Below are 20,415 nucleotides of genomic sequence, written 5' to 3' on the forward strand. Positions count from 1 at the left end.
CATAGAGTCGTGCTACTGTTGAAAATGCAACTTACCATTAGCCGCTTGTTTTATGTTTTCTGCTAGGCTTTCCCTCCGGTACTGAAAGTCATGGCCCCAGTGTTAAAGCTGGAGGAGAAAAGAGTTCAGATGTTCTTGAGTCTAAGGTCTCACTTTTCAGTGGAGGAAACTGAGGTGTACAGCAGAGTTCAGTGCCTCAGTCAGGGTCTCACAGGGGGTAAGGTGGGCAGGGCCTGGGGTCACATTCCAAGAACCACATCCGGTTTGAAAATTTTTAAAGAGAAAGCGTCGCCAAATTGGAATTCTAATTCACACACATGTTTTTTAAACATCTCTCTCTTTGTTCCTTTTTAGGAGAAAAATTCCAAGTGGAAACCAAGACGATTGCTGTTGACTTTGGATCACTTGATATCTATGAGAAGATCCAGGCAGACCTGGCAGGCCTCCGGATTGGCGTTTTAGGTCTGTGTCTTTGGCACATTTCTTGGATTCCATCTTTCACGTACTTGCCTTGCATTTATCAGTACAAAACCAGCTTGTAAAACACTACTGTTGTCTATGTACTTTTAAGGAGATGGAGTAAACTCATAAACACAATAGATGAGGTTATTATGAATTTTCAGTGTTATTCATATATGAATCTACTTTTCCTTTTCTGCCATTTTGAGTGTTTTCCCTATTATTTATTTTCATTCCATTTTTTAAAAATGTAAGTCCCTGTTTCTGGTTTAATTCCTTAGTATCTCACCTCATTAGACAAAGCATATACTCCTGAAACTGTTAGGGAATGACAAGGTCTGTGGGGCCATTCCCTGCACTCTGGGCATTTCAGGTAGAAAGAAGCACCAAACAGAATACAGGAAGTACCCCTCCTTTCTGAACCTCCTTGCTGCAGAATCTGAAATGTCATGGACTTTGTAATGAGTGCATTCTTCTCTTTAATGGCCCCCAGAGGCTGGCCAATCCCCCAGGATTGATGTGCAGTTTTCTGACAATTAAGGCTAGGCCCCGGTGCCTTAGCACATGTGATTGGCGTTGTATTTTTCAAAGTCAAAAGGAAGGCTTATCTTGGAATCTGCAGTAGTTTCTGCTCTTCATCCTGACCCCGAGAAGTCCTCTTGCCCCTTCTGCCTCACGCCTAACCCTCTGTCCGTACCACTATCCCTACTGTGTGAGCACCAAAGGGCTCCCTTGTGTGCACTGGCTTCCATGTGTTACTTTAAAGCATTTATGGCCCGCAGTCCTTGATGGCATCAAAACTTTAGCTATTTGTTTGCTTAAATCTGGTGCAGGTGTAATAGCCATGGGTTGGGCACTGAATACCTGGCGAGAAATTTGCCTTCTGCAGATCCCCTGACTTTCTCTTCCTCTTTCATTGGCAGCAACCAGATGTACCCAGCCAGTTTAAGACATTCCTCTGCCAGTGGCCCTCAACCCCCTTCTACAGGTGATGGTGAACTAGAGGCAGGGACAGGAGGCTGAGAGCAAGACTCAACATGAGGGAGGAAACCAGCAGAGAGCCTGTTTAGAGCAGGCAACTAAACTTTCATTTCCTCATTTTAAGCCTTCGTTCTTTAATAATCCTTTCAGAAGGCATGAGTATTAATCATGTGGTAAAGATAATAATAATAATGATGATGATGATAGCTAACATTTATGTAATGCTTGTAAGTTTTGCAAAATGCTTTTTTTGTTTGTTTCTTTCTTTGGCTAGACAGTGGGGTTAAGTGACTTGCCCAGGGTCACACAGCTAGTAAGCGTCAAGTGTCAGAGGCCAGATTTGAACTCAGGTCCTCCTGACTCCAGGGCCGGTGCTCTATCCACTGGGCCACCTAGCTGCCCCTGCAAAATGCTTTTTATAGTAAGAGGTAGGTGTTATTGTTACCCTCATTTTACAGATGAAGAAACTGAGATGAAGAGAGGTTAAGAGACATGTGAGGGTTACTCGGGTGGTGAGTAAGCAGAGGGAAGTTTTGAATTCAGGGCTCCCTGACCCCATTTAAGTGCACCATTTTACCACCTTGTAGCTATATAATCCGTTGTTGTTAATAGCCACTTTTTACCATGCAGGCTTCCAGACCAGCCATGGAGACTGGGGACTGGAAGACAAGAAAAAGCACAGGTGGAAATAATGATGATGGTGAGGAGGAGGAGAAGGACGGTGATGGTGATGATGCCGATGATACCTTGCATTGGCTTGATACGTCATCTTTTTTCAAGTTGCTTTCGTAGACTTAGAATATTAGTTCACATTTATGTAGCACTTTGAGGTTGACGCTCCACTTGCCTTACCATGACCCTTTGAGGCAGGCCTAATAAAAGTAGTATCTCCATTCAGTGGATGAGGAAGTTGAGGAGAGAACTCGATTGAAGTGAAATGATACATTCTTGCTCACATAACTTGTAAATATTGAGAGAGGGGCTGTGTAGCCTTGATGTAAGAGGAAAGATTCCTAATAGTTAAGAGTTGTGCAAAGGGCAGAAAGAAGAGCAGGGGTAGAGAAAGAGAAGGGAGGCACATTTCGGCTCTAAGAAAACTTATTAACCATTCAAACTATTCCTCAAATAGACCAGGCTGTGTATGGAGGTATAGTCAGCCTCCCCTCTCGAGAGGTTTCAAACAAAGGCCGGATGATGATAGTAATGATAGCAGTTAGCATTGATGTGATGCTTTAAGGTCTGCTTTACAGAATTTCTCTTATGCGATCCTCACAACAACTCTGGGAGGCAGGTACTATTATTATCCCCATTTTATAAGTGAGGAAACTGAGGCAGATAGGTTAAGTGACTTGCCCAGGGTTGCACAGCTAGTAAGTGTCTCAGGCAGAATTTGAACTTAGATCTTCCTGATTCCAAGTCCAGGACAAGACAGACTTCAAGCTTGGACCCAGCAAGAACCCATATAACTTTTGTCTAAGGACCAGCCTGGCCCTTTGAGAGAACTGTGATATGTGGCAAACAGATTGTGAGTGATGAATGAAGCACGTAGGTATTTTCAGATTCAAAATGGAAAGTGTGCAGGCTTATGAGAGTGACATTATTTTCAGTAAGTTGATGCAGAGAAAAGCAGCAGAGAATCAGAGGGGTTGTGATGGAAGGTCAGCCTAACTCAACAACTTGAGGTTGAGAATTGGTGTCCTTGAGATTATTAAATAAAAGAAATAGGCATTCAGCTTCTTCCTTCACGCGGATGCAAAGGAGAGTGAGTCTCAGGGTATCTTATGGATAAGTGCATCTTTTTCGTTGAGGAAGATGAGATCAAATGAGTTTTACGCACAGTTTAAAATGAGCTTATTAATAATAGCTCACTCTTCTAGTGCTTTTTATAAAACACTTTCCTCACAACTGTCCCGAGAGCTAGGTAGACTGAGTTTTTAGTCCCATTTTACAGAGGAGGCCTGCTTAGGTAAAGTCATCTAGAAAATTCTAAATTTTAGAGTTGAAAGTACCCTTATCGATTATCTAATCTACCCCCTCATTTTATAAGATGAGGGAGCTGATGCTTAGAGAGGTGGATGAGGGAAGTTGCCCACAGTCAGAGCTTCAACCCAAATCTAGCCCTCTTTCTACCTATTTGTTCTGAATGTTAGACAACATTTTTGTCTTCAGGTTTGGTTAACAGAGGCCAATATTCATTTAAAGGCCTTTGAACCAATCAACACAGCTGTCAGTGCAGTCGTGACATCTCAGGTTTAAAGTAATAGCTTTCCAAAGTCACAGAGCCTCAGATTTGAGGGACAAAATGCGTGGAATTCAGTCCATGCCTGAGCAAGAAAACTCTCTATAACATACATCGCAAGTGGAGACTGCCATTGAGAAAGAATCTAGGCATCACCACCTGAAATAGGCCATGGGGCTATGGGATCCCTCCCACTGGGAACAAGATCTCACATCAAGGAAACTTTGAATAGGAAATATACCAGTGATAGCCTTTTCCTGTATCTTTTATTAGGACTTTCGTTTCTCTTTGGAAAGACAGAGCAAATGAATTAACATGGAATGTGCTTTGCAAACTTTAAAGTGCTGTATAAATGGTAGGTGGTATCATCATTATCATCATCATTATTATTATTATTATTACCACTATTCTTATTACTTCTGTCATCTAGTTCAGCCACCTTCATGTTTAGAGATGAAGATGAGCCTTTGAGAGGCTGGTTGCCACGTGGTAGGCCATATAGATAACCTTGAGGCAGAAATGGGCTGATTTCTGGTCCATGTCTTCTTCTCCACCCCCTGTGCGAGGTGTTCTTGCCTTTGTTTGTGTCCTGGACCGCTTTGGCAGTCTGGGGAAGTGGAACTGAAGAATCATGCTTTTAAAAAATTGGAGGAAATGCTCATTTTCATTTAGTCCTGATAAAGATGCAAGTTCTTTCCCATCCAAGCTTATGGACTCTCTGAAAATGAACCCTGGTCCTCAGGTTAAGAACCCTTCTCTTAATCCCTCAGTGAAATTAGAAGCATTGGCTGAGGGGGTATGAGTTTTGATTGAAGGAGAAGGCTGAGATCATTTTGGAGCTTGAGGAAGAGGGAGCAGGACTGGGTGGCTCTTAACAGCTCCATTGCCCTGATGGTTTGGGAAAAGAGAGTGGGGAGAAAGAGTTTGAAGGTGGGAAAGGAGGTTTTTGCCCTGAGACACATCCCCCTGCCTGAAAATTTTGCTTTTAGCCATTCAATAAGCATTTATTAAGGCCTTAGTATGCAAAAAGATACTGTGCTAGTCTGGTGCTGTTGGAGATCAAAAAACATAACCATCACCCCCCCCCAAAAAAAAAAAATTAAAAGGCTAAGGGCCTGGTTCTTCCTCTTTTCCAATTAGTCTTCCCAGAGGCCAATCCCTTCCTTCCAAAAAGAAGAGTTAAGAGAAGATAGGGATAGGAACTGTCCAAATCCTGTCCAAGGTAGCCACAAGTGACAGGAAGGATAGTGAGTTACCTGAGGGGATTGAAGGGGATGACTTGTGAGGGATTCCTTCCACTCACTTGTTCCAGTAATGATATTGCATTTTGTAGATCAAGGAGGGAAAGCTAAGTCCTCCATCAGGTCTGCCCCAGGCTAGCTGCCTTGCCCCGCCTCTTGAAGAAGCCTCCTCTTGCTTAGACATGTGGCTTTATTGTAAATGCAGCATATGGCAAACTGGGTTCTCTGTCTTTGGAGGAGCATGGGCCCATGCTTTCTAGGAAGGTTGGTCTAGGCTGTCGTACCCTTTTATTAGTGTCAGGATATGAAAGTCTAGCCTGAGTTTGGCTCTCGCACGTAATGAACAAACCAAAAAGGTACTTAGAACATGCAGACACTTTGGCTTTATCTCTGGCTGCTAATAGCATTGATCCAGGTTCGGCCTCTAATTTACAACAGTTCTTGGGGCTTTGATATGGGGCCTGTAACTTCACTGGGATAAGGGATTCTCCAGTGGGGAAACTTCTTCCATCTGTGCAGTTAGACACTATCTCTGCAATTCATTTTTTCCAGAGTTGCCTGGAGCACTGAGAGGTTAAGTGACTTGTCCAGGTAGGCTGTTGGACCTGACACTGGAACCCAGGTCATTGTTCTGCCTAAGGGTAGTTCTCTATTCAGTCTGCTTCTCAATCCATAGCAAAATCACAGTTGAATACTGTGTGATTATAATGACCAACTTACACCGCTTTCCCCCCCAAAAAAAATAAAAGAGGGAGCTAGGAGGAGGTACCTCTTTTCCTTTTTTGCCAAGGAAGAGAATCATGAGTGTGGACAGGTGGACCTTCACCAGTCACGGCAAAGAAAGATTGGTGGACTTGATGGATTTTGGTTAGTTTTGCTGAATTGTTTTTTTTTCCTCTTTTATATTTTTTTGTTATAAAGGATAGCTATCTAGGTGGACTAGAAGGAAAGAATATATTGGAAGGCAAAGTAATAAAAAATAAACTATATCAATAAAAATTAAAAGAAAAATCAATTTATAGGATCATTGAATTTGGATTGGGAAAGGTGAGGATCTTAGAAATGATCTAGTTGTAAGAAACTTGAGATCCAGAGAAAGGAGGTTCTTTATTACCTGCTTAAGGTTACAAAGGTAGCAGTAACCTCAGCTATAAATGGGCCCATAATTCATGTTCTAAGTAGTCTTTCCTTGAGGTGTGAACCATTGTATTATCTGATCCAATCTCGCTCTCCCCACCCCTCTTCACACCACCTTCACCCCAGCAAAGTTCGTGCATAGCCAATTGCATTTAATTTTGTTATGGGGAATACATAGCAACTTGGAAGTAAATACTGGAAATTTTCTATTGTGTAGCTTCTGACTCAGCCTCAATTTGCAGATTCTGATTAAAGCCACTGCAAATTTAAAGCCTTGTAAACTCCTTTTTATTTAGAAATTGATTCTCACAAATGTAGGAAAACTGTAAAGTTTGCAAAATGTTTTGCATAATGTTCCAAATATCATCTGTCAGACTATGAACATGTGCTAGCTGCAGCAATATGTTAAATAAGAGAAAGCAGAACCAGCGCCTTTCTTTGCTGGAGTCCCTGATCTCCACTGACTGGAGGCAGCTGGAGCAACTCGGCCTGGGAAGAGGGCAGAAGTGGAGGAGGGGCAAAGGAAGGGGAAGAGAGCAAGGCAGTCTGGGGAATCCCACTCCAGACCTCTTGCTTTCTCTTCAGTAGGGTTTTTCACCTGAATCATTTTGGTAATTACTTCACCTATCTATTTTTACCATGGTCTTAAAAAACATCAGGCAAGTACATTAACCCCCAAAGTTTATTGCTCTTAATCCAGCTGACTTTTTTTTTTAATTACACTGATCACTGGTAAATGAAAAGTAAATTATTTAAGCTTTAAAAATTGAGTCAGCATTTATTAAATGCTTACTCTCTATCTGGCACTGGGAACATAAATACTAGCTGGACAGTCCTTGCCCTCAAGGAGATTACATTCTGATGAGGGGAGACAATACATAAAAAAAGATGAAAGGTAGGGGAGAGGGCAATCTGGGGCATGGTAGAAAAAGTCTGGAGTGCATCCTGTAAGAGAATGAAGACATAGCTGGCTTGGGCTCCCTCCTTAGGAGGGGCCTTCCAGGCCAAGGTAGAGGCCAGATGGGAGGAGGCTACTTCCCATGTGGTGACTCAAGGGCTGGAATGAACTTCCAAGATGAATAGATTTCTGGGAGATGGGGGAGGAAGTCCTGAGTTCAAGCCTGGAGAAGAATGAGCTATACGATAAAGCTTTTCTTCTCTAGTCCCTCTCAATCAAATTTTGTTTTGTTTGGTTATTTTTTATTTTAATTTTTTTTGGTGAGGCAGTTGGGGTTAAATGACTTGCCCAGGGTCACACAGCTAGTGTCAGGTATCTGAGGCTGGATTTGAACTCAGGTCCTCTTGATTCAGGGACTGCTACTCTATCCACTGCACCACCTCGCTGCCCTCCTCTCAATCAATTTAATGAAGAAACTCTACCTGGGCTCGAATTCCTCCTGTCTTCTAGATGGGTCAGTGCTGGGGCTAGGTTAGCATAGGTCTCAAAGGTGACTGAAATGGAAATCCTGTGTTTTTAGACTTGATCTCGTGAACCAAGTAATAGAATGAAGAAGAACAATTTGACATATCTAGTATATATTGAAAGGCATCAGGGCTTCAAGAACATTTCTATAGCCCTTCTGACATGTTTGTTTCGCAAGAATCTGAATTAGAGGAACGTGCAAATAGGGCATTTGGTATACTTGTCCTCAGCTCTTAGGATTGAAATTGTTTGTTTGAAAACAGACCTTTACTCTCTGGTCCTTCACTCTTCTCTGCCTCTGCCCCCACCCTGAGCACCAGGGAAAACCCACGTGCTCTGATGGGATGTCATTATCTTCCCAGCTTCTGGTTTTGATAGTGAACTTAGCAGGAACAAAAAAATCTCCTAGCCCTTGCTAATTTAAAAAGACTAGGAAGGAGAATGGTTTAAAAAATAGAAAAGAATGACACCATTAGAACATTTTGGAGCCTTTTTAGAGTTAGCTGGAAGTTTAGTGTGCTTTCCGGTTTGAGCACTACATCGGTGTTGTCTGAAGCTTATGATTACGAGAAAGTAGAAGCCAGTGTACAACATGTGCAGTGTGGCTCCTGGCCTCCCTCCTCTCTGACTCTGACAACACTACCCACTTGCCTGGGGGCCACCTGCTATTCCCTGCCTGTCCTTTCCTGTTAGTCCCTTCTCCTGGGCCTGCTGCATCCCATCTTATCTCCACTCCTCTTTTAGTTTGGCCCAGCCTTAGATAGGTAGATGAATCATAGCACTAGTGAGTACTTGCACGTTTCTGAAGGGGCAGAAGTTTATATTATTGTGCAGAGTTTATGCCTAAGGCCATATTGGCCTTCTCTTTCCCTCAGTCTTTCCTTATGGCTTGCTAATTGAACCTCCTTAGTTTGACATCCCCCCTTTCCAGCCTTGTAACCTGCCCATTTCTTTCATGCCTCCCTGCTGTCCAGCCAACCAGACCTAGGCAGTTGTGCCGTAGGTCTTGTGCTAAGTGCTGGAGACACCTGCCCCCCTCCCCCCCAAAAAAGAGGCCCAAACAGCCCCTGACCTCAAGGACCTCGTTCTAATGAGGGAGACAATATAGAAATCACTGTGCTTATACTATACATACAGTGAGATCGAAGGATGGCGCAGAAAAAAGCCATTAGGAGAGCAGTTGGAGGTGGAAAGAAAACAGAATTGAACCTCCTGTTGAAGGTGGGGAGGATGAGTTGAGAAGTGAAGGAAACCCAGGAAGCCAAGAGGCAAATGAGAGGAGGGAGAGAGAACTCTAGACACGAAGGTGGGAAATGGCGTCCTCTGTGGGTAGTGCACCGAGAAGGCCGATGTAGCAAGAAGACTGGCCAGGGAGGAAGGGCCAGGTCATTTGCCTTCACTGCCAGGCAGAGGAATTTCTGATTGATTCTGGAGCTAGTAGGGAACTGGCAAAGTTTATCAAGGCTGGGTGTGATGTGGTCAGACTTGTGCTTTAGGAAGAATCCTTCGGTAGGTGAGGGGAGGATGGATTAGAATAGGGAGAGCTGGGAGGCATGGAGTCCGGTTAGAAAGCTGCTGCAATAGTCCCGGTGAAATGTACTGAGGGTCTGAAGCAGAGAGGTGGCTGTGCAAGTTGAGAAAACTGGGATGTTGCAAAGGTAGCAATGATGAGCTTTACAACAGGTCAGATAACCAGTGGGGTGAGTGGTTGGTTATTGTCTTTGTTCTCAGAGAGGACCAAGATGGCATCACTGTGTTAGAGTCAAGTGACAGCGTGCCCGACTGTGGCTGATCAGACCAATATGAGCTCTGAATGCTTTACCACAGGTCAGGCACAGATAGTCCAAGTGAACATTGGGGGTGGATTCTCTAAATTTGCGCATCTCACATTTCTTTTGAGCTACTTCAATTCTGCTTTGCTCATGGAGCACAGCACCTTCCCTGATGTGGGCACGCCAGGCTGGGCGGTCCTGTGCCAGTGTCTCCCATGTCACACCATCAATTCCAAAGGTGTGGGTTGGTAATGAGGAATAGAATGACCCCATCTGTGGTCGGTCAGTGAGAGGATGGTGCTGCCCTCTACAGTGGTAGGAAAGTAGGGAGGGCTTCTGCAGGTTAAAGGTGGGCTCTGTTTTGGACATGTTGAGTTTGAAACACTATGAGACATTCAGTTTGAGATGTTCAAAAGACAGGTAGGACTGGAGCTGAGGATAGATGCTGGAGCTGGATATTTCAATCTATGAAGCATCTCCATAGAGATAATTGACCCATAAGAAGTGAAGGGATCACAAAGGAAGATGGTGGAGAAAGAGAAGAGAGGCCCGGACAGAGCCTCAGCAGCCATCCAAGGTTAACAGGCGTGACCTGGATGAAGAATCAGGAAAAGGAATGGTCACACAGGGAGGAGGAGAACCAGGAGAAAACAGTGTCACCAAAGCGAGAGAAGATGGTGCCATCAGCCATGGCAGAGCTTGCAGAAAAAGGAGGAGGATCAAGACAAGGCCATTACATTTGGCAATTAGGAGATCATTGGCGACTTTGGAGAGAGCATTTTCGTTGAATGATGAGGCAGAAGTCACATTACTGAGAATTTAGAAGTGAGTGAGAAGAGAAAATATGGAGGCCCTTAATGTGGAGGGCTTGCTCGAGGAGCAGGGAGGGGGAAGAGAGATACAGGACAGGAGGTAGTGGCCATGGGGAGATGAGCAAGCCGTGGGTGTGTTTGTAGGCAGCAGGGAAGAAGTCAGTAGACAGGGAAAGATTGGAGGTTGGAGAGGGGGAGAGTGAGGATGGTAGAGACTGCAGTCTGCTGGAATTAACAGAAAGGACCGAGCTCCAAGGTACATGTGCAGCTACCTTTTCATGTGAGACAGGAATGATGGAGGAGATATTGGGGCAAGTCTGAGGAATAGTGTATGAAAGCTCCCTGGCTCTGTGTGTTTCAGTGCCCATACCTTGGGTGGCCTTGGGGTTTCCTCCCCCAGAATGCCTGCCTCTACCTCCTCCCCCGTTCTACTAGTCTGATTCCTGACTAATGTGGAAGGCCCAGCTCAGCTGCTCCTTCCTCCCTGAACTCTGAAGTTGAGGAAGTTCTCCTTCTTTTGAATATCTCCTGCATTTTGTATTTCTCCTAGTGTATTTTCTACCAGTTGTCAACTTGTTCTAAAGTGAAAACTCCTTGAGGGCAGGGGCCTGTTTCATTCTTGTCTTTGTGTCCTCAGCCCCTAACACACAGCCTGGCACATAGTAGGTGCTTCATAAATTCTTGTTGATTCCTGTCTCTCCTTGAGGATAGGGACCAGGTCTTGGCCATCTTCCTGTCTTCCACAATGCCTGTAACCAGACTTTCAGGCCCTTGATATCTGTTGAATGACCAGATTAATAAATGTATAAGATGATGGTCCAGAAGTGTTTGTTTTTGAAGGGGGCAAGATAAAGAAGCCAGTGCTGGGAAGAAAGCTGTGTCGCCAGAGTCTTGAACAGTAACCCACCCTCTTCAGGCAGTCAGCAGGCATTTATTAAGGGCTATCATGTGCCCAGCACTGGGAATACAGTAACAAAAAAGGAAACGGCCTCTGCCTTCATAGAGACTTTACTCTATTTAAGGCAACAACGTCTATATGTAGAAGTGATAGGTAAAAAAATAAATACCAAGGGGCAGCTAGGTGGCACAGTGGATAGAGCACCAGCCCTGGATCCAGGAGGACCTGAGTTCAAATCCGGCCTCAGACACATAACACTTACTAGCTGTGTGACCCTGGGCAAGTCACTTAGCCCCATTGCCTAACCAAAAAAAAAAACCCAAGTAAATACAAGGTGACCAAGGCTGGGGAGGGCATGAGTAGTTGGGGGGATCATGAAAAGCTCAGTGAAGAAAGCAGCCTCGGAGTGGAGTTCTTTGATGGTCCCACGTTACAAACCATGGAGAAGCAGCCATTGAGCTTTTGGATTTTTTCCTCTGTTCATTTTAAGTGCTTGCAGTCGGGGAAGAGATTTCACAAATCCAAATGGTGTGAAAACAACTTGTGAGATTCGCTGGGCGTATGGTGAATCCTCATGTAATGAGCCCCAGAATATACTGAGATGGCACCGCCCACACCCGCCTTGACACGAGATTCAGCGAGCAATGTGTTGGAATTATAATCTCAATATTTCTTTGGCACACCCATCACCATCCTTCGCCCCCTCTGGTTTCCCTACTGGTGCCCCTGGCGAACCAGCTGCCCGCTCTTGGGTTCCTGCTGCCACCTAGTGTCCCTATTCTGAACTGCAGTGGGCTTGCCTCTTGCAAGACGTAGTGGGTGCATAATGTGGTTTGGGGAAAGGATTTAGGAAGCAGGCAACAGTTGGGCTTTGCTAGATTTCTGAAGAACACTCCGAAGCGCTGATCTGTTATTGGATACATTCAGCATGGAAAATGGCATCCAGCCAAGTCTCCATGGACTGTGGGAGTGCCCTGGTGTGGGAAGAGGGAGACCAGGGTTCCAGTGCCTGCTGTGTCATGAGCTATCTGTGCAACAGTTTATCCCATGTGGCCTTGTTTGTCTCATCTTTCAATGAGGGACGTTTTTAAAAAAAACCTAGCCAATGCCTCAGGTTTTAAGCTGCATAATTCTAGTCACTGCTTTTGAGCTTTAAAAACATATAGGGGTTTTGGACCTGGCCAGCGTGGGAATTTATTTTGCTTGACTAAGCTTGTTATTACAAGGGTTCCTCCTCCCAGGGGGAAGGGAAGTCGGAAAGAAGAAAATAAACCCCTACTGTATTCAAGGCACACGTAGTAGGAGTTGTTGAGCTCGCGCCAACATTTTTATATTATTTTGTGGTTTGCAAAACATCTAATAACAACCTCTGAAGCTGAGGCGGTAGATGATCCACTGGTTACCTGTGGGCCAGCTCAGCGGAATTCAGGGAAGTGCTTCATCCCTAGGCCCACCATAGCCTGCTTTTTCTTTCTTCAAGCATGGCAGGTAGCTTGGGACAATCACCTGCCAAGCTGCTGTGATTGGCAGAGTTGGGCAGAGTGCTCACACAGGCAAAATTACAGCTCCTCGAAGGCAGGGTCATTGATTTAAAAACTCAGACTTCAGAGGCCATGCGGGGTAGACCATTTCTTTGGTAGATGAGGCACTGAGGGCCCAGGGAGCTTGAACAGCTGCCCCAGGCTCACACAGGTGCTGTGCTTGAAGTGTGCAGCCAATGCTTCTGATTCTGAAGACATTTCAGAAGGAGAGGTTTTCCTGTGCATGTGGCAGAGGAACCTGGTAATGTACAAAAAAGGTTCTGGGTTCAGGGGAGCAAGACAGAGTGATTTGACTGTAAGGAGGGAGGGTAAAGGTGTTGACCTGCGGGCAGATGTTCAGGGTAGGGAGGGAGTCACCACTTAGCAGATGGAGGAGGATTCTCCTTGTACTGTTTGCATGAGGGAGATCTACATGATGATATTTTTCACAAGAGTCATTCAGGCTTCTGGGATAGCCCTCATGTTGACCCTTTGAATCAGCTCTCTATGTTTACAGCTGACAAAATGGAAGCAGAGAGAGACAGGGAGGAGGAGCATTTTCCCAGGTTTGTGCCTTGGCCATATGGCCTTTGTAATTGACCTGTAGTGGAGCTCTCTATAGTGTGGTATGGATGTAGCTCTTCCAGAGCTGAATTCAGAGACTGTTTGGGAGGAGAACCCTTTTCCGTGACTAAAATTAAAGCCCAGTTGGACTAGAAACTCTTAATTTCTCCTAATTCTTGGGAAAGTAGCCTGGATAACATTTTTATCTTTTGTCATCCTATGCTTGCAGACTTCTAGGCAGGGTTCTGTCCAAAGATTTTTACCCTAATTTTGCAAATAAATTCTAGAGAGCCTGGATACAAGTGACTTTCATAAAGGTGAATGAAAACTGTTTCCTGGGGTTCCTCCATGTGCTCTGGTTTGGGGGTAGTAGCACCACCAGCAGGTTAATGTTTATGACTTACAGTGGGTTCAAATCCCCACTCTCTTGCTTGCTGTTTGTGTGACCTTAACCTTGATGAGCCTTAGCGTCGGGCTAGATTGAGAGCCTGAGGGTCACTTGAACTATAAATCTATGATTCTGGGTTCCTGCCATCTCCTTTGTAGAAGACAGGGTTGAGTAGTGGGAAGAGGCCTAGATTTGGGGTCAGATCGTGGCTCTGCCACTTACTGGCTATTTGACTTCAGCCAAGTCACTTCTCTGTGCCTCAGTTTCCTCCAATTGTAAAATGAGAGGGTTGGACCTCCAGGGTTGCTTCCCAGCTTTAACTCTTTATGTTTGATCATTTGATCTTCACAGCAATCCTGAAAGGAAGGGAAGGCAGATGATTATAGATGAAGAAACTGAGGTTTAGAGATCTCAGATGTCTTGCCCACCAAGATGGAGGCAGGTCCCAGATCTTTTTCTCTCTTCATGTGCAGGGCTTCCTCCATCATGCTTTGCTGAGTCTTCTAGTACTACTACTATTGCTACAAACAGGATTCTGTGGCAAGTTTTCCTTTACCAACATTTAGCTCACAATTTCATTGTCTTTTTATCTGTCTAAACTTTCCTTTTTCTGATAATTCTCTGTTTACTAGGTTTTGTTTAGATTTCTGTTAGCTACTCACACTCTTTAATATGATGCTAGATGAAGTTAGAGGGAATCTTCCACATCCTATTGCCCCAAACTACATTGTTCTTACAAAAAAGATATTCATACATGATATCAGATCCCCCAGTAGGAGGAACCTTGCTTAGCTGACAACATTAACCCTTCAGAACCTCATTCCTGGGAATCTTAACTGCCTATTTTCAGTCGGTTGGTCAATAAACCTTTTTTAAGCACCTACCACTGGTGCTAAGCCTTGTCACATTTCACTTCATATCAGGTTTTCAAGGAATCAGCAGTGTTAGTTGGGGGTGGGGTGCTGCCTGTACCCAGTATGGGTTTTGTCTTTTAATTGTTCAGTTAAGTACAGTAAGGTAAATGAAGCACAAATCAAGAATGTAATTGATAATCCAGAAATCTGATGATTATTTGGAAAAGTGTTAAGTTCTTTGGTAAAAGAAATGACAAAGACAGACATTTGCGTTTAAAGATGAAGCAGTAAACACTGAATTTTCATCCTATTCAAAGATTCGATTGTTTTAGTTGGAAATTAGAGTAGTCTGAAGATCCACCAAGAATTAGCTTGCTAGCATATGTTTCAGGTTCCTTCTATGTGTTGCAAATTTGAGAGGGTTATTTTTCATTCCGTCATTCTCAAGAATCTTTAAAATACATGACAGCAAATCAACAACTAATATTTTTGTCTTATTTCAGTGAACAATGTGGGAATGTCATATGAGTATCCCGAATACTTTTTGGAGATTCCAGACCTGGATGATGTAAGCTATTCTTAAAACATCTCTGAAAACAAATATGTCAAATCTCTCTAGTGGTAGGACAGACACAGTCAAGCTGGCATTAACATGGAAGAAATGATTTCCTCGATGTGGTTATGCTTTTCCCTTAAGTAAGAACTGTGTAAACATGTCAATGAGGGAACGGCTTATTTTAACTCTCGGGGGGCCTCAGAGCATTTTGCAGAGGGCTCCCATGTTTTTTCAGGTGAAGGTAACTGTGTTGAAGTTGAATGGGCCCACTGAAGTCAGTGGTTCTCAAAGGGGGCAGAAGGTAGAATTCCAGGCCCAAGGACGCGTCCCAGTCTTCTGACTCTCCCTGGGATCCTCACGTCACGGATCATGTTGTACCATAAGCAGAAGTGTCGGAGAAGCGCTGTTGAAGTTGGACGCTGTAATTTGAAGGGAGAATAACAGTAGAGAAAGGACCTCAGGGGCCATCAAGACTAGCCTCTCCTTCCATTTTACAGAGGAAGAAACTGAGGTCCAGGGAGTTTTGTTGAGTTAACTGATGCTACACGATTCTGACTTAAGAAGAAACCTAGTACTGCATGTAGCGCTTTTCCCAGGTGACTGATGAAGTCAGCCCCACCACGTTAGTAGACTGTTCTAGCCGTGGCGTTAACCCGTGGGGGAGTCAGCCACAGCAGGGAGTGGCGTTGGGACCTTTTGTCCACCTCTCCTTACTGCCTTATTCTTGGCTTCCTCTAAAAGGGCATAATAATACGTGTTCCACTGACTTTCCATGCAAGGTAGCTGTGAGGTAAACCCTTCATAAACCGTAAAATACCACAAAAATGTGAGTTCTTAGGACACTTTATTTTTGTTCTCACTCATTTCTGCCCTCATTTTAAGGACTTCACATTCTCGGCAAATTTCAGAACATCTTTTCTACCTTCGGTAGATCTGTAATGTCATTAGGTGAACTACTTGGAAAGTAATGTCTCCTTTTTTTTTTTTGCAGATTATCAATAAATTGATAAACACTAACATCTTCTCTGTTTGTAGGGTAAGTGGTTTGTTTCTTAATACATATTTTCAATTTAAGTCCTGTTTGAAAACAGTACAAAATCTCACCTTGTTCATGAGAGCCCATTATCATTGACAGGTAGGTAACATTGTACCATGCCCTCAGAGACCTTTGCTTCCTGCTGCCCTGCTGAGATGTGGTCAGAGAACGTTGGTTAATTTTAATATTGGTCCAAGTTATATATACTCAGGAAGGCAGGTCTGCCAAGAAACGTGCTAAATGGTATACCAGTGTGAAAGAAAAGAAATAGTTTGAGTTATTCACATCCTTGCCCAAAGGACTCCATAACCAAGGGGTCAACTGGTGTTAGTAGTGCTTGGGGTGTGAAGGCCGTGGGGACCAGGCTTGGGCTGAAGATGAATATCATTGCTCTAGGCTAAGGACTTAGGCTGGGGGAGCTACCGAGGACAAAGAGGAGGTCATTCAGGGCTCCCTCACGTGCAGGACTAGTGATGGATGGATACTCAGCAAATAAAGTGATCTACAATGCCATAGGGCGCGAGGCTAACCCCTAGGGACGTAGAAGTAGACTGCCATCCTTGCCCTCAGAGAGCTTACTGCCACAGGTCATTGAGAATGCCTATACGATCTCATGAAATTGGAGTCATGGGAGAGAACCTGGTTCCAAATTCATAAGAAATCCAGTCCTTCAACGATCTGTGAGTGTGTCTGGCAGGTCAACACTCCACTGAGACATAGTTGACAGTCTTTGAAAGTTTGCAGGGGTTGGGGCAGCTAGGTGGAGCAGTGAATAGAGCACCGGCTCTGGAGTCAGGAGGACCTGAGTTCAAATCTGGCCTCAGACACATGACACTTACTAGCTGTGTGATCCTGGGTAAGTCACTTAGCCCCATTGTCTAGCCAAAAAAAAAAGAAAGAAAAGAAAATTGCAGGGGTTTCTCTGCCTGAAATATTTATCACTTGTGTCTCCTAGGCTGATGTGCCTCCCTGAAACTGGCTAGGAGGGTCCTTGAGTGAGCAGCCTCCAGAGCCTGTGCACGGCCAGTCTGGGCTCCTTCCATGCCAGGAGGTGGTACAGGAGGGGTACTTGGCGGGGTGGGGGGGGAGGAAAAAGGCAGATTGTAGAAAGTGCTGTAGTGCTTGAGGGTAATGAAGTCATAACACCTCATTTAAACGAAGGTTTAATGCCTGTGGAGTCAGGCTGTTCTCAAACTCTGGCCTGATTGCTAGTGTGGGATAGCAGGGTGTGCTCCCAGCGCTCTCCTGTTTTCCCTTGGGGAGTAGGAAGCTGGCTGCTGAATAGATTATCTAGTACCTGGGGATCCGGGATCTCTCCTTAGGATTTATTGCCTATGAACTGCCTGCCCCCTCTCTGTGAAATCTGACACTGGACCTGCAAATGCCGTGGAAACAAACAGCAGGGTCTGCAGCATGGCACAGGGGACTGACGCCAGTTCACCGGGTTCGTGGCCTCCTTGGCCCATGTGGATACTCTCTTGGCCTGTTATTTGAGGACTATGCAGCCAGAAACCTTTAGCCACTAGCATCCAACCCTGAGAGGGAGGTGCTCGTATTATCCTTGTTTCTGATGGGGAAACTGAGGCAAACAGGCGAAGTGACTTGCCGCGGGTGGCACAGCTACTAAGTGTCTGAGGCTGGATTTGAACTTGGCGCTCCCTGCCTCCAGGCCCCAGTGCTCTGTCCATTGTGCTGTCTAGCTACCTGTGATAGTTTGGCCCGAGGGTCCTTGTTCCTCCCTCCCGACTCTCCCATCCCCCTGCCTTTGCTCAGGCTGTCGCTCGTGCCTGAAATGCCCTTCCTCTTCAGCTCTAGCTCGTGGAATCCCTTGCTGCCTCCACAGCTCAGTGCAAGCACCACCTTTCTTCATGGAGTCTTCTCTGACTGCCAGCCTCCCCTTGCACCCCAAGCAGCCTTGTGCTGCTTTTGTATGGTTCTCTGTGTACTTGTGGACGCATTTCCTCCCCCTAGCAAAGTGTGAGCTCCTTGAGAGCAGGGGTCGTTTCATGTTTGGTTTTGCATTTCCAGGGCTTAGCACAGTAAGCTTCTGATAAGTCCCTTTTCATTCGTTCATGTCTCCACTGCTTAGCACAGAGCCGGTACACAGTAAGCTCTTAATCAGTCCTTTTCCATTTGTTCTGTCAGTCATTCGTTCATATTGCCAGTGTTTTACATACAGTAAGGGCTTACTAAATGTTTGTTGGTTGATTGACTAGGCGATGGACTAGGTCAGTAATTGTCACCTCTGGCTGAGCTATTGGTTGCAACTAGAACTTGTGGCTGTGGAGGAGGGTCTAGTGGCCAGGGCTTGGTCAGATGAGAGAGCTGGAGGGCAGTGCTGGGGGCCAAAGAGGGGCAGGGACCCCAGGGACAGAGCAGTGGTGCCTGTACCCACGCAGGGCCCAGAGCAGTGGTCTGGACTGTCCGGCTCTTGAGCATTGAATGATCGTCTTGGGCACGTGATTGCATTTTAGGGGAGACTTTAGCACAGTTTTGAACATACATAGATTTTAAGTGTGTAGCTTACCCTCTCACCAGAGAAAGTGTAGGGTATAAATGAACAGGATCCATCTTCTTTAGATCCTTGTGCTGTGGGCATAAGGCAGTCCCTGCAAAGGCTGCTTTTGAGGACCTCATTCTGTGCTACCGTTTTGTCCCTAGCAGCCTTACAGGGTTTATGTTTCAGTTCTCTTATGGATGAAATATGTGTTTACTGAGGGTGCTCTCAGTCTGGCAAAAGGCATGGAATGTGCCATCAGAGCACCAGCAGAGGGAGCCCTTTGGTAATCCACCATGGGAGACTTGCAGTGGGTGGGAGGAAAGGCCTTCTACCCAGCAATTGACTCCTGGATGTTTCAGAGAAATGCACATCAGGCTCCGTCCCTTTTGTGGCTTTAAGGTGATTCTCATAGTAAACAAGTAAATTTCAATATCATATTACTTTTTTCTAAAGAGATGTTTTCTGCATGTGATACTGACTTAGTATCATGCTTCCTGTTTAATTCATTTTGAAATCAGCCATTAATCCTCTGATCCACTAGGATGTGCATTTTGGAATCATTGGGGACATGTTTAGCTTGACATGAAAGATCTGTTCAGTGGTAGTCATGTCAACTGCTGTAGACATAACTAAGTAAATGATGGGTGGTCCAAATCTTTAGGGTGAAGGGTTCATGTGGGAGCAAAAATATGGTAGAACCTCGTTGGGAAAATTAAGGCATTGTCCACAAATCTGACAGATGCTGACACTTTGGGGAAAGTGCAGTATTTGGTATAAACTTAAACAGTGACACCTTGAAAGGTCTTTGTGGATGAAATGGCTAAGTTTTAGGAAAAAATCAGTTGTGCCACACCTCATTAGAGTAATTACCTCATCCGAGTAATGTCTAGTTTGGTAATGCCATATATAGATTGTTTTTGTATCTACTTGGAGTTTTCAAATGAAAGATTTGGGGCTAAAAAATGAATCGGTATGGGGAGTGATCTGTTATGGCTTATGGCTACACACACACACACACACACACACACAACACACACACACACACACACACACACACGTGTCAGGTGTCAGTGTGGTATGCTAGAGCAGAGCCCTTGGCATGAGGATGCGAGGCACCAGTCTTGTTCTGCCATACCTCGCCTCCTTACTGCAGGGTGACTGTGGGCGGGTCCCTTAACCTCTCTGAGCCTCAGCTTCCTTATCTAAAAAGTAAAGATTTAGTCATTGCACCTGCTTGTCAGGATTGTAAAACCTAAAAGCAGTATATACATGTGATTTGTTATGAATAAACTATAAATATGAGCTATTTTTAGTATTGCACATTAGTAGTAAGCATCATGATCCTGGAGGCCGGAGAATAATGGAATGTGTCTTCCTCCTCTTTGTAGAGACAGCGACTGTGGGGCTGCAGGAGCACAGTGGTGCATGTGTCATTCTGACGCCACCACTGTTCCTGTTGTTTTTGCTTAATTCCGAGGTGGGGTCAGTATGAGGGTGTAGAACAGCGGGGAATGGTGAAAACCGCCCAGAAACACCAATGTTGTAAAAATAAAAGCCATCCAAAAACACATTTTAAATAAATAATTAGCATGTTATTTTTTTCCTTTAAAAAGTGGGTTTCTTTTCTATGTATGATAAACTGGGATTTCACTGCAGGAGGTCTATGACAATCCTGGTAGGCTCTCTAAGGAAATACAAGCTGGGACATGAAGAATGTTCTCTGTTTTATAGAGCGTAGGGGGAAATTTTCCATCCTGAATGACGTGGGGCGGGGTCTTTGGGGGAGGACTGCTCGTACCACAAAGACTTATAATAACTACACAGGGGACAACACAGGGGCTCTTGGTTGTTCACCTGAGGATCTCAAAGCACCTTACCAACTTGATTTAATTAAGCCTTCTGCCCCCTGTGCAGTAAGTATTATGTTGGCCTCACAGATGTGATTCTAAGAATTTCTAATCAAATTGTGCTCCCAGTAACGCAGAGCTCAAATTATACAGCCTTCCAAAGGTAATGTGCGTTGGATTGCTCTGGT

The 20,415-nt window shown here is 44.8% G+C and overlaps 1 protein-coding gene across 1 annotated transcript in view; it reads left to right on the forward strand.

Moving 5' to 3' along the window:
• Positions 1-20,415, forward strand: part of HSD17B12 (hydroxysteroid 17-beta dehydrogenase 12) — a 142,779-nt gene that overhangs the window by 83,151 nt on the left and 39,213 nt on the right. The window contains exons 5-7 of the mRNA XM_078148633.1: positions 355-462; positions 14,792-14,856; positions 15,836-15,880. Coding sequence (XP_078004759.1) covers positions 355-462; positions 14,792-14,856; positions 15,836-15,880 — 218 coding nt within the window. The remainder of the gene's footprint in view (positions 1-354; positions 463-14,791; positions 14,857-15,835; positions 15,881-20,415) is intronic.

Source organism: Phascolarctos cinereus, unplaced genomic scaffold, assembly GCF_003287225.1.
Source record: "Phascolarctos cinereus isolate Bilbo 61053 unplaced genomic scaffold, phaCin_HiC Scaffold_9;HRSCAF=440, whole genome shotgun sequence".
In the NCBI taxonomy this organism is placed as follows: Eukaryota; Metazoa; Chordata; class Mammalia; order Diprotodontia; family Phascolarctidae; genus Phascolarctos; species Phascolarctos cinereus.